Source organism: Solea senegalensis, linkage group LG1, assembly GCF_019176455.1.
Source record: "Solea senegalensis isolate Sse05_10M linkage group LG1, IFAPA_SoseM_1, whole genome shotgun sequence".
In the NCBI taxonomy this organism is placed as follows: domain Eukaryota; kingdom Metazoa; phylum Chordata; class Actinopteri; order Pleuronectiformes; family Soleidae; genus Solea; species Solea senegalensis.
Window position 1 is genome coordinate 19,538,189 of NC_058021.1, and position 14,509 is coordinate 19,552,697.

Here is a 14,509-nt window from a genome sequence, read left to right on the forward strand (position 1 = left end):
AAAAATAAAGTACTATGTGAACTTCCAAAGGCGTTCATTTCACCAGTACGAGCTTTGTTGTTTTTATGTCGATCAAATTCTGTGATTATTGACATTTAGGATTTTAATATTGGGACTAAAAGTTGACTGGGACTGTATGTGTATGTGACGCTCAAACAAGTGTTGAATGAACCCGCGTTAAAGCAGATATTTGTTGACGTGAAACAAAGGGCTTTTACCAGTAACTAGGGTTACACTGTAACCCTGAAATCCAGGGTCATGCTATTGTTCAAGTGTAATGGTAGGTCATACTAAATACGCTGTGAACAATTTGTTGCCCGACTCTATTGTTTAAATTAGAGTTGTGGAAATGTACAATACTGTGTATGGATTGTAAGCTCGGACCAGAACTGGCCCACCGGAGGGTCCAGTTTGGCTTTGCGGGAGGAATTTCTGAAAATTCCTGATAATTCCGTGCCTGTAATTAGAGCCACAACTAACAGTTATTTCCATAATTGATTCATCTGTCAATTATTTTCTCCATTAATGGAGTAATCGTTTGGTCCATAAAATGTCAGAAAACGTTAAAAAAAAAGGTTTGTCAGTGTTTGTCAAACCTGGAAATGACGATGTACTCGAATGTCTTGTTTTGTCTACAAACCAAAATGATTCAGTTTTAATGATGTCTTTGTGATATTGAGCAAAGATTAATTTAGTAATCGATTAATAATCCATCTATTAATATATGTATATATATACTTTCTTTTTTTCAAAATTCTTTCAATGATGCATGCCTCTGCTACTGAAACCTCAAGGATTCACATTGGGAGGAAATATACGGTGTATTTTTTGGACCGCAGCAACTTTTAAACATCATGTTTGAGTTAATTTTGGGCTTTCAACAAAATTCAAATCCAATTTTTTTTTTGTGTCAGTCTGACATATCACAGTGAACGATTCAATCAGTGCTGTGTGACAATTATTCAAATCTATTAAAACGGGAAAATTGCAGCGCTTTAATCACAATCACAACCACCCATGATTGCCAAGCATTCAGGAGCTTGGATGTCATCTTAATTGTGAGAGGACAGGACAGACCCTCTCAATAATGAAGATGTTTGTCATCTTATTCGGGCGAAGCAGCAAAATGAAGACGTTGCAGACGAGTTTGTGCCCATTGACGGTTTGATTTCTGGTGTCACCAATAACGTTTGAGCAATTGTTCTCGGAGACACGACGTGGTGACAGCTGAATCCCTGCATGGTGTGACTGCAATCGACGAGCGGCAATGTCAAACACAAACAACGTCCAAACGGTACTTTGACAGTGAGAAAGGGATGAGAAAGGCATCCGACCAAGGCTCCTATGACGTCCACGTGGACTGTGGACGTTGTGGTTCCCGCAGCCTTGAGCGGACACAGTTTGTTGAGACTGTGCGTCCTCAGATGTGACTGAAGTGCGAGCCACGACGCTGGGAGACTCCCAGACATGGCACGAGACATGGCCACCCAGCTGACCTCTGTGGTGTTCATTCAAGTGTGTCAAAAACAACCAACTTATTTCACGTCACGCTCAACTGGGTAATATGAAGTAAATGATAATTAAACGGAAATCAAAGATTGTGGGGATGTGTTATGCACCTGCAAAACTGAGGATTAAAATTGAGGTAAATAGAAGGTCTTGAATTCAATCACTTTACAGACTTTACTGACGCTCACGTTGTCATTTTTTAAGAGCAAATCTTTCCCCTATATACACTGTTTTTCCAGAGGAGAACATATGGCGAGCAAACAAAAAACAGCAGGGGGTGTTAAAATTGTCTGGGTTATAAAGTGAATAACTTGTTCTTTCACCTAAAAAAAAAAAAATGGAGCATGTGGAGACGGTCAGAGATTTGGCTTAGTTCACAGGAAATCGCCGCCTGCATCACTGAGCGGCCTCTAAAAAGTTTGTTCAGCTCAGTTTTGTCGAGCATTTAATAAGCAGTTAAATTAAGCACAGGAGCCGTTTTACCTGTCTTGGGGTCAACAGAGAAGTACGGCTCTCCCTCCAGAATGCTGTAAACTATCTTGGCGCTGTTCCCGTAGGTTGGGTCGTCTGCGTCTGACGCGGTCACCTGGAAAACGGATGTTCCTGCAAATAAAAGGAAGGCAAGTGTTCAATACGCATGAAAAGAATACCAGAATCGAAGATCCACAGTTGCACATCCCTTTTATTACACACTATTCAACCGAATATAACGAATAAAAGAGATGTAATGCATGTCGTCATGGAGGTCGTCATCAATATCTAATAAGTGTGCATACGTCAAGTTGGCATGACAACATGCTAGAGAAGTAAGTGAAGGACTGAGAGGTTTATTTACATGATTTTCCTCCATGACATTTCAGAAATGATGGCTGTGATAGGTGGTTATCAATTGGTACATTGTAACCCTGAGTGTGTTGACAAGGGGCAAAATAACATTTTTAAGAAAATGTCACCGATGGTGTTGCTGTGCTCTCTGCAGAGAGAGAGAGAGAGAGAGAGAGAGAGAGAGAGAGAGAGAGAGAGAGAGAACCACCCAGATTGAATTGTAACTGTAACTGTGTGTTTCACGATTACAGCAGCTCGAATGGATCTAGAGGAAAGGACAATCCGCTTCATATGATACACAACTGTGATAAATAAGAGCTGAAAAGATTCTTCGATTGGACCCTTAACCTCCTGTCAAATCCGCATAATTATTCACACGCGTGGCGTTTGTGTTTACCTCAGAAGAATGGATTGTTTGTTGCGCGGCTGACTGAACTGCAGCTTGTTTATTTAGCCAGCTGCTCGAGCCATGAATAAAGAGCCTCTTTGTAGAGCTGTGAGGGAGTTGTTGTGCAAAGTGCATGCCCTATATTCTTTTTTTTTTTTTTTGCTAGAATAATGACTCTGTCTCAGAGGTGGACCGAGTCAGAATGTTTAAAATTCGGTATTGAGAAGGGGCTGTGGAACGAGCACAGGCTGCATCCTGATCAAGACCAACAACGCAACATCGCTAGTTTGGCCTTTCAGTCAAATATAGGAAAAAAACATCTTTGTGCTGCGAAAGATAACAGTAAATATTTTTCATTCAGCATGGTCGTGTATGTGTGTGGTAGGGTGCCAGGTAGTAGAAGGTTCCACTACCAGAATTTCTAATTCAGTTTGATACTTAAGATTGGGGGGTCACACGGTGGTGTAGTGGTTAGCACTCTCGCCTTGCAGCGAGAAGACCCGGGTTCGAGCCCCGGTTGGAACAAGGGCCTTTCTGCATGGAGTTTGCATGTTCTCCCCGTGTGTCTCTAGTTGTGTGTGGCCCTGCGATGGACTGGCGAACTGTCCAGGGTGTACCCCGCCTATCGCCCGATGTAGCTGAGATTGGCACAGCACCCCCCACGACCCTCTGGTGGAGGATAAAGCGGTTAGATGATGACTGACTGACTGACTGACTTAAGATTGGTCTGTTGAATGCTGACTTTGTTGGAATGGCAGAACCATTCAGTAATTATACAGTACTAGCACGACTCGACTCGGTTTGGTCGTTTTCCATGACTTCATAGTACCTTCTCTCAGTGGCTGCGCACCACTGCAGTGACGTGGTTTTATGCACGATACAAACAAACTAGGGACTTCTGATTATGAAGATTTGTTGACAGAATGGTTCAGTACTTCCTGCATGACAGTCACTGAAATAACACTGAACGTGGTCGTGATTCGGCTTTCAGCAGTGCTGTCGCTAAATGCACCAGACTCCTGTTAAATATTGACATTTTAGACATTTCCTTTGCTAAATGTGGATTTTTAAGTCTTTTTAACTGATCTATAATTAGGCATTGCACCAGGTAGTAAAGTGCAAAGAGCAAATGGAGTGGAGTTGAGTGGAGCAGTGCTAAAGCTGCACCATTAGTTAACTTAGGCTACCACTGCATTACAGCGCGCTGCATCTTCTCTCACAAACTCTCTTTGACAAGCACTGACATCCGTGTGTACATGAGTAAACAAGCAGCGAGTCAAATTTAATTCAGGCCTGTTACCGGCTGAATTTCAATGTGTTTTAGCAGGAAAAGCACAGTCTTTTCTCATTAATTAGTTATGGCTCTGTTTAGTTCATGTACTTCAGAGCTGGTGCAGCAGTGAAAATCAGGACGCTAAATGGAACTGAATCATCATCATTAATTTGATTATTTACACCTGTTATTTTCTGCTGTGGTGACCTGTCAAAGCTGCTGCTGTGCAAAATCCACATTCTCTCTCTCATAAGCTTCCCTTAAATCTGTGTTGTCCTTCACGTTTGTTTAGTTCACTGCATTTTTTATAAAGAAACTCTGGTCCTTGTATATATTTGCTAGCTTGAAAAAAAAACACACAACCACCACCAAACACATTAAATCACAAACAAGCCCAGATGCTGAGCATAATGCCGCTGTCACTGCTGATGCACTGTACTCTGATTAGCATCTGAAATGAAAACCAAGCCACTATGCATTTTCTTTAACAGTGCAAAAAAAAAAAAATCTTGTTTTTATGCAAATGTGACACACAGCACACTCCCTAAATACATAGTATGAGCTGCAGTGAAACATAGTGTGTGCTGTCAGCAGTGCTCTTGTAAAGAGCCACAGCCCATTAGCCTGACCATGTAGCAGCAGACAGGTGAAGCCGACGCTTTTATCCATTCTCATTCATCATGGCAGACCTGTGCTTCATTTATTCACACGGAAAAAGGCAGCACAAGATGATAGATTTATATTCAATTAAGGAGTCTTTTAAACGCTTCACTAGCCAATGTTTTTTTTGTTGTTGATTAACCATTTTATGTTATATAATGTGCTTCATAATTAACTGATGAATCCAAATGCAAGTTCAGCTGTGTGGCTTGCAGATTCTTCATCTATATTCATAGATCTACGCAGATCAGGGTTAGTTTAACTGGAGACTCTAAATTAATAATTACCAGCCTCTCACCAAATGTTCAATAGATGACACCCTTTGTGATCTCAAAGGTGTCTCCAGGTGAGCAGCACAGCGGCGTAGTGGTTAGCACCGTGTGGGTGCTGTTTGATTTGCTTGTTCTCCACGTGTCTGTGGGGGTTTCCTCCAGACTCTCCAGTGGCCTCGGAAATTTGGTTGTGCAATTTTGGTTGTATAATGACAAACGAGATTATTTCATAAGCATAACTTCTTACAGTATGCTAATGCTCTTCATTTGCTTGGCTTATGTTTACATTCCCTCAACTCTTCTGGGGTCTCAAATCGTTCATCTTCATCCATCTATTTTCTGCCACTTTATCCTCCACAGGAGGATCGCAGGGGGGAGCTGTGCCAGTCTCAGCTGACCTAGGGCGACAGGCGGAGTCACACCCGGGACAGTTCGAACAACCATTCACTCTCATATTCGCACCTATGGTCAATTTAGAGTGACCAGTTTACCTAATCCCCACCACTGCATGTTTTTGGTCTGTGGGAGGAAGCCAGAGAACCTGAAGAAAACCCACTCACACATGGGCAGAACGTGCAAACTCCATGCAGAAAGACCCTTGTTCCAACTGGGGCTCGAACCCGGGTCTTCTTGCTAGTTTCAGATAACATATGAGTTTTATGTGGATATTTTGTAATATTACAACTAGTTTAGGGCTCATCTAATATTAACTCACAGCATCTTTTATTCAGTGGTCAAGCATGACTCACTCACTCACTCAATCACCTTCTACGGCTTTATCCTCTACACGAGGGTTGCGGGAGGCGTTGGTGCCAATCGCAGCTGACATAGAGCCAAATTTATACGTATATATACACACGGACAGGTCACCAGTCCATCGTAGGTCAAACATACAGACACAAACAACCATTCACTCTCTCATTCACACCCACAGTCAATGTAGCGTGTCTCACAGAGAGAAACCTACGCACACAGACCGGGTGGACTGTGGACTTTTCACTCGTTTGACAGGATGATTTTCAAGTTAATTGAACTTTCTAATGCATCAGATACAAACATGTTTGGGGAGTACCTTATGAGAGCTGGGTTGCAGCTGTGGAGGGCCTTATTAGGACAATTTATCACTCATCAGGAGCTCTTAAATGGCAGAATAAAACAATTAATATTTGTTATCAACTGAGAGAGTCCTCAGGCTTGCGGTCACAACGTTGCACACATTCAGCTCGCCTCCTTTCAGCTGCTCGGTACACAGGAGTAACAGAGCTGCTGCACTGATTTCATCCTCGGATCGTTTTTGCTGCTTACTTCACACAGAGGCTTTTCTCAGCCTGTGATCACAGTTCCGTAATGTCTGCTTAAGGTCTGGTCAACCTCCCCTTGGTAGTATATTGAAACATTTTATACAGTATAGTGATTCAAGTACTGTACTTGAATGCTATTTCAAGGTACAGTGTGTTTTTTTATTGTGTAGTACATTTGTACTACTGTGCATTTTCAAGAAAATAAACTAGCAGTGGTTATTGTATTGTATAGATCATACAGTCTCACATGTACTGTGTTACTCCTATGTGCAGTGAATGCTTTTGGTCTGGCACAAAGCCGAATGCTAAGCTTTTAATTTCAAAGGGCGAGACTGACAAACAGCTGTCTCTTATTCAGCTGTATTGTAGATATGTACACACACAATACAGGTAGACTGGCTGAGACAATGACATGCAATTCATGTGGTCTTTGTAGATAACTGAGCAGCTTTCATAGCTAAGTTCAAATTTAATCGAGTTTATTGATTGAACAAAACAACAATGACCAGATTTGCTCTCTTTAATCTCCGCAGTCAAACATAAAGTTTCCGAAAAGGATGTTTGGCAGCAGATTGTAGGTATGTCAATATTATGTTCCTCCTATATGAAAACATCACTTTAAACAATGTGAAGAATGCTGTGGTTGAAGTTCTATTTTTGGTTTAAAATATCAGAGGTAGAGAAATGACACAAGGAATTTGGGTCCATTAGTGTGTGGATTGTTGTTCTTTGTTTTAAAGGGGACATATTATGCAAAACCAACTTTTTAACCATTTCAATATTTATATTTGGGACTCTGGAGGCCCTACCAGTCGCCAAAGTGTGGAAAAAGAATACTCAGTCCTTTTTTCGTGGTGCCCCTTAGTGTAAGTATAGGCGATAAAACATGCAATGTTGAATTCCCTACGCATTATGACGGCAGCATGCGCATTTCACCGCAAATGTTACCACCCTACCAGTAAGTTTACCTCGAGAGCTCCACCTTAGCTCCACCTTGTCCCTGCGAGAGTGTAGGCGAGGGAGGAAGAGTGGTATTATGTCAACGCGGAGGGAAGTGTGCTGTTGGTGGCTGCACAGTGGAGCGCAGTGTTTTAGACAAACTTCCAGCCTCAGAGGATTTTATATATGAAGCTAATGTGCCGGATAAAGTCAGCAAACGTGTGTTTGCACCACTTCGCATCAGACTGCGGCCAGCGGTCGCCGTATTTAGTCAGCGAACGTATTTCACCGACGTACAAACAAACACATTGTTAAGAAAAGGTCACATAGAGCTCATAACTGACCATTCTGACACGTCCTAATTAAAAATATTTGTTCAGTACGTCCTCCATGACCGGAGCACAGACTCAGTCTGATACAGTCTCTTACAGCGGCGGTTTATGTGATCAGCGGTGGCGATCAGCTGTGGCGATCAATGGTGCTGTCCCTCAGTGTTTTTAACTGATTTACAGTTTGGCACTGTTCGGCTTGCAAGAACAGTGGCACTCGCTGTTTCCGCGCACGCTGCCATGTTGATATTGTCAGAGAACTAGTGGAGGGAGGGGGAGAGGAATGGAGCGGAGGGAACACGAGCTGAGCGAGTGAGCGCAGTAACAAGGGGCGGGTTTAGCAGGGTTATTGAACTGCTATGGTGCTTCATCCTTATGGTATTTTGACCAAAGCATGTCTCTGACATGTTCATTAGGACACCAGGGAACTATTATAACTTGGGAAATAGGGTATAATATGTCTCCTTTAAATGAATTACAAGCCATTAAAAGTTGTTGTTCCCATAGCTAATGTTTTACTTCTTTTAAAGTGGAGGTTCCTGGTGTTGCATTTCCTCATGTTTACGACTAAACTTACTTGTGTCGCCCTGAATTAGGAGCTCAGAGAAACCCTGAAACTGATGTCCTGAAAAGTGCAATAATTGCAAGATATTGCTTTGGGTCTCTTATAGGTTGTGTCATGATAAATGTGTCAGCCCAGATACATAGCTAGCCACATTAATACTCAATTCCTTAAGGTGTTTTGACAAGGCAACATGGAGGTGCAGCCATTATCAACTACAGCATATTAACCAACCCTAAACCTGAGATCCGTCTTCCCAATCAAAAGCCCTGTACTCCAGTCTTCCACACCAATTCTGGGCAACCCTTTCTTGTTACAATGAGCAATTGGCAAGCGAATTCTCATGTTTTAATCAATTTCAATTCTTAGTACAGATAAAGTAATTATTGTTTGTGTTTTTTTTAAATTATTATTCATATGCACATCAACAATTCTAGTCTTAAATCCTGTCTTAACTAGATGTCTATCAGCTGAAGGTGAAAAGTCAGTGTATCACTAGAGTTGGTCGTGTTGAGGGCTCAGTGCAAATTACACCAATGGAACCAAGACCAGGCTTACACCAAATTTGGTACAAGGAAACGCAGGGGGCGAGGAAGAACCAGTACTTTGCAAACAGCTACCCAGGGAGACTGGGTATTCTACAGTGGAGAAGGAAGTCCTGGCCACCACATGGGCACCATAAAGCCGGCGCTATTACCTTTTAGGAAGAGAGTTTACAAAATAAAGTTCCTACATAACACAAGCAAACTTGCAAACTAAGGCAAATGTACAAAATATATACAGTTCCACAAAAAGAAAGAAGTCTGCCATAATCCAGGGAGATAGTGTTGAAGCCTGTGTAATGCAAGAACAGCCTAATATTAATTTATAAAGGGGATTAAAAGCAGCTATAAAGTCTACTTTACAACAGACAGAAGACTGAGAGAAAGCCATAGCTCTATTGATCCCCGTGATCTAATAACCTAGAGAAGTGATCATTTATGCTTTTTACAGCATAAAATACAATCAAAATAAAACTTCCAGCCCTCAACCAACATCAGCTTATTGTCAAATATAGAAACTTTACAAAACTTCCAAACCTATTGTCCTACAGTCTGTGATGTTGTTGTGATGTTTTAGACCTAAACTTTTCATTGTGATGTTGGATCCCAAACATGCTTCCTATATGTTGTTTTTTTTTTTTTTTCCGATCGCTAACAGGATGTGGCACTGAGTCACTGCACAGAGATCCTGTTATTCTGTAGAGGATAGTGTTTGTCTACCATGGCTTTAATGTAGGGGTGCCTTTTAAAGACAACACCAGAAAGGAAGTAATCATGTGCTTTTCCGGAACCTTGCTCCTGCTACATCTCAATGACTCAGTCGCTAATTTGCCAAAGTGTGTAGGACGACCCAAACACAAGTGGACATACAAGGAACATTGGTCTCCAAATGACTACTTCTTTAAGTTAATGTTGATGTGTGTGTCAGTTCATTTAGTTTTCCTTAAACTAAATCCTCCACCTAATTTACACTTAGGCTTTGGGAGTAAATCCATTGATTATTGCTGTCAGAGATACAGTACATATGTCACTGACACCTCAGAACTCATTTGGGTTTCAGTATAAATAATTGTCCATCACATGTGACCCAGGTTTTGTATGCATTTGATGCAACCATTTACTTTGTAAATGTCAGCACTGAATCTTCCATGTATGTACAGTATGTAAGTTCCACAAGGTTCTGTGTTCGGACCAATATACTACTGATCATATACTATATGCAACTTTAGCAACTAAAACTCATTAGTTTGCTTAATATCAAGCATGCATTAATGACATAGAGACTATACAGACAAGAAGCACATAGTAAATAACAATGTCCTGGCAACTGACAAGGGTGAAACACAAGGTTATAAATACTCTGGGGACCAATTAACTAATGAGACACTGGTGAGACAGAAAAAAAAGTAGTAAAGAAGTAAATGGTTTGTGTTTGTATCACACTTTTGTAGCCTTTATGACCACTCCAAGCTGCTTTACACAACCGTTTTCACACCAACATTCAGTACATCAGATGCAGTGCAGCACATTTTCTTTCACTCGTCTTTCATACCCGTTCACACGCTGCCGGCACAGCCGTCAGGAGCAACGTGTTGGGAATCCAACCAACAACCTTCAAGTTAAAAGACGACTCACTCAACCAATGAGTCAATGCTGCCCGGAAAGTAAAGGCAGGCAAAAATCCATAAGAACAATAAAATAAGGAATAGAAACCGAGCTCAGGAACCTTGCAACACAAAGGGGAAATGACCAAACTGAGTATTCTGATTCAAAGATGTTACCTCCCACAGATGCCAGGGACACATCTAAAAGACACAGATAAAGCCCCATGTGTTTATAATTTCTTCCCTAGACGATTGCAGGTGATTGTCAATCATTCTCCCAACAAGTTTCTAAAGACTTTGCAGGATATCCATAATTAACCCAGAGGAGCTCAGCAGAGCCCGAGAGCATGGTGAGATCCTCCTCCCTCGTCCCATTAATGCACGTTACTGACTCTGCTTCGTCACTCTCCTACTGTCACTTTCTCTGCAGGTATTTCTGCCTCTTGAGTGGCAGTGGGCCAAATACTTTCTCCATGGGATTATTGAATAAAACTCACTTGTCAGAGACAGGAAGTAAAGACAAGATCGTTTTTACTCCCCGGTGAATGATGGGAATCAGTGGGGGTTAAAGAGACTCTAGGTGTTACATGGGAAATCTTTGAACAACTTTTTTTGTATTACGATAATTGCCACCTACTAGCGTATGGTGCAATAAACATAGCACATTAATAGTAGTAATTAATTCATTCATTCCATTTGTGTGAGGCTACTGTCTTACCAACATCAGACATCTCAGGCACAGTGGCTGAGAACGGTCCATCAGGGAATGTTGGCGGATTGTCATTGACGTCCTGGACCTTGATGATGAACTCTGACTCCGTCTCCAGTGAGCGGTTCGTCCAGCGATCAATTGCCCTTGCGTGTAGGACATACTGAGACTTCCTCTCGCGGTCCAGGCTCTTGGCGGCGTGGATGTCACCCGTCGTCTCATCAATGATAAAGATGGAGCCGGCCCCCTCACCGGACAGGATGTATCGCACAGAGCCATCGCCCTTGTCAGAGTTGGAGTGGAGCTGGAGATGTAAGGAGAAAATGAGTGAGGTGGGGGGAGCAGTAAAGAGTGTGACAAGTACGTAATTCAGAGTAATAGCCAAGTGTCAGGATGAGTGGTCAGTTAATGGTGAGAAGCATGCTATGGGTGATACAACCATCCAATCAAGGAGGGAGAAGCAGCAGCGCTGGAGGATTGGAGTGTGACGGGCCGTGCAAAAGATTCAGTATCTGAAAGAAGTTACTGTCAAAGTAAATGGAAAAAGTAGAGTATGACGGAACATATTCTGCAGCTTGCAGCATCTGCTCGGCTCAATGTGTCACTGAGCAAATTAGGGACGGAGAGAGAGCATCAGGTAACTATCAGAGAAAAGTGAAAACTCCTAATAAATAACACGTCAGTATGATGTTTCGTGGCAATGAACTTTCAAGCTTTCAAGAAATTAAACGCTACCATAAGTGCATAAAGGCCGAGTGTGGTCTCAAATTAGATTTGACTGAGTTTCCTGCATTAACTGCCATTGTTGTGGCTGATTGCTGTCACATTTCACCACATAGGCCATGGCTTACACGGTAATCGAGACATGCCTTTTCAGGAACTTGATTGGTTATTGCCAATTACTCTGTGAATACTCTCATAAGACATTCTGTTGGTGAAAACATTAAGCAAATGTCAGACCAGGATGAGACACAAACCTCAGGACTCAGGACTAGGAGTCATACATACATACATCCAATATTATACGTTGGACTTTGGTAAACATCCATCCATACCGCTTTATCCTCCACCGGAAGCGTCGCGGGGGGTGCTGCACCAATCTCAGTAGACATAGGGCGATAGACTTTGGTAAACAGTCCGACAATAATTCTGGCACTGGCAAAAGCTTTCAGGTTCTCCTGTCCACACATTACTGTTGTAAATAAATAAAAAAGGAAGTATAACCAACTCATAGCATCTTAAAAAAAAACAGTACTGTGTGACAAAGTTCTGTCTCAGTTAAGTGGTGTAGGTGGTGATTTACCTCAGACATCACCATAGCTGCTGAGACCGCAGTGCTACTAACCTGGACAAAGCCATGATTTGACTTTGGCTGCTGTTGATACAAACTCTCATACACAGTTACAACCATCAGCACTTTCCAAACATAAAAGACGGTTACCCTTGCTTTTTTTGAAAAACAAACAAACAAAAAAAAACAATAAAGAATCCATTTGATGGCTTCAGGCATCACCACATTTAAGACAGAGACTCCATCGGTCTGTTGCCTGACGGTATTCCCATAGCTGCGCTTTCCCTCAAGGTACTAAATACAGGATTTAAAAAAAAACAGCAGCAAATAACTGTTTTCTGTGAAAATAATTGAGTCCATGACAATCAATTCACACCCCATCTGTGTGTGCTGTGGACTGAGTGTCTTGCTTTGGTATCTTGTCTACATTCTTTTTGTTGTATGTGCAGGATAAAGAAAATGCATTATCTGACGGAAGAAATAAATTATGGAGCACTATGAACTGACATCATGTAATGACCTTACTTTAAAATATTGACACCTTATTATGACCACATAATCACAGCTGCAATAAAATGCCAGCTGTTGTGGACGCGGTGCCAGTAAAAGCATTTTTGGTGTAACAGCTTGTCCAGAGTTTGTTTGTCTGCCAAAGCAGTCGATGGAGATCAGAGATCATGAGATCAGGGTTCTCATTATATTAGAACTCTGTTTTGACATTTATGTCAGAACAAAATACGTTCACATGTGTGTCGGCAGGTCGGCCAGTTGTTTTAATTTAATTTTATCTCTTTGGAAGTCTAGGCCAATTAGTTATATTACCACATAAATGTTTTATATGACTACATTTATATAAAACTATATTTCTTTTATATTAACAATGGATCAAATATGTAATGTGAAAATGTTTCTTATCCTGCACACAGCAATATAATCCAGCCCCCCGCAGTACTAGTTTTCTACCCCTGCTTTTATCAACCACTACAGTAGAATAGTGAACATTGGTTCACTTGAACCAAATATTATAAACAAGTAAAACAGTCTCGTTTGGAAAAGGGAGTTGTTGTTTTTTTGCTGTGGCATAAACTGTAAATTAAGGGATTGTAGCCATCAAATCTGTAAATCCACAAAACAAAGTCGATCCAAGAAGCTGAAAAGTCTTATGTGCAAGAAGAAAAGCTGTGCAAAGCTTTTACATCCTCCTGCTGCATTCCAACATTAGCTCACTCAGACATTAAATAAAGATTAGTCTGGAGAGCTGGCAACCTTTGGCATGCATGCGTGGCCTTTTCTTGTCCTACCACTAACACTTCTATGTTGATTTATTTACACCTCTTTTTCTTTTTTCCTTTTCACACTTGTAGACACTACAAAATCACTCAGAGTCTCAAGGAGCGTGCTCGGAGGTGGAGATTATAATTCAGACATTGAGGAGCCTGATAGATATGCCAACGTCCTGCGCCTTATCCTACCCTTTTTAAATTATACTGGAGAAAACAAAGAGGCAAAGACGGCAAATCTGACAGACTGCACCATAAAATGAAACGGTAAGCGATAGCGGGGTGTGATGGACTGTGCAGAGAACAGGAATGCACTGACAGTATGAGGCTCCAACAATGCGGCAGTGTGAAGACAAATAAAATCCATCTCCCTGGCATGAAATAAAACATTTAAAGGAATAAGAGGAGACCGCAGACGACAAAAACAAGAGGGGAGGAGAATAGAAATGCAGGAGCATGAAACAACAGTGTCTCCAAGCAGAGGCTGGTGAGGAAAGAGTAGGGACTGACATTTTGAGGCTAGAGTAACCCCCCCTCCATGTATTTCTTCCCAGTTAGAAGAACAAAGGCTCATGACAGTGTGAAATATGAATCAAAAGACATGTGGGTGGGAAGTAAGTGATGGTTATTGATATAAACAGGTTAATTCCCATCTGGTGGGATTTAAAGCACATGCTACACGAAGCTCCATCGCTAACCCTGAGAGCTTGGACGTGACGAGATGGTTTTCTCTCCGATTAGATATACTTCCTCTCAAAACATCAGCACATCACTGCCTGTTACACATTTAAATAGCCTAAAGAGGCCTTTCAACACGTCTCAGGTTGTATTAATTACCCTTAGCTGCGAAAGACATTCTAGAAACCATTCTAAGAGAGCGCCGTTCTCATCAAATAATTGAATTATACATATGAGGCATATTTAAATATTAAAGCTACTGTCAGTATAAATCTGCTTCTGTAGGTTTATTCACCTCTGGTGACCATAAAGCCAATATGCCATCTTCGTCTGCCACTGTTGAAATA

General features: G+C 41.5%; 1 protein-coding gene across 1 annotated transcript in view; it reads right to left on the minus strand.

Moving 5' to 3' along the window:
• LOC122779562 (cadherin-18-like) overlaps nt 1–14,509 on the minus strand; it is a 105,472-nt gene that overhangs the window by 53,227 nt on the left and 37,736 nt on the right. Inside the window, exons 3-4 of the mRNA XM_044042045.1 lie at nt 10,923–11,217; nt 1,993–2,112 (exon numbers count right to left, since the gene is read on the minus strand). Of these exons, the coding sequence (XP_043897980.1) occupies nt 1,993–2,112; nt 10,923–11,217 (415 nt within the window). The remainder of the gene's footprint in view (nt 1–1,992; nt 2,113–10,922; nt 11,218–14,509) is intronic.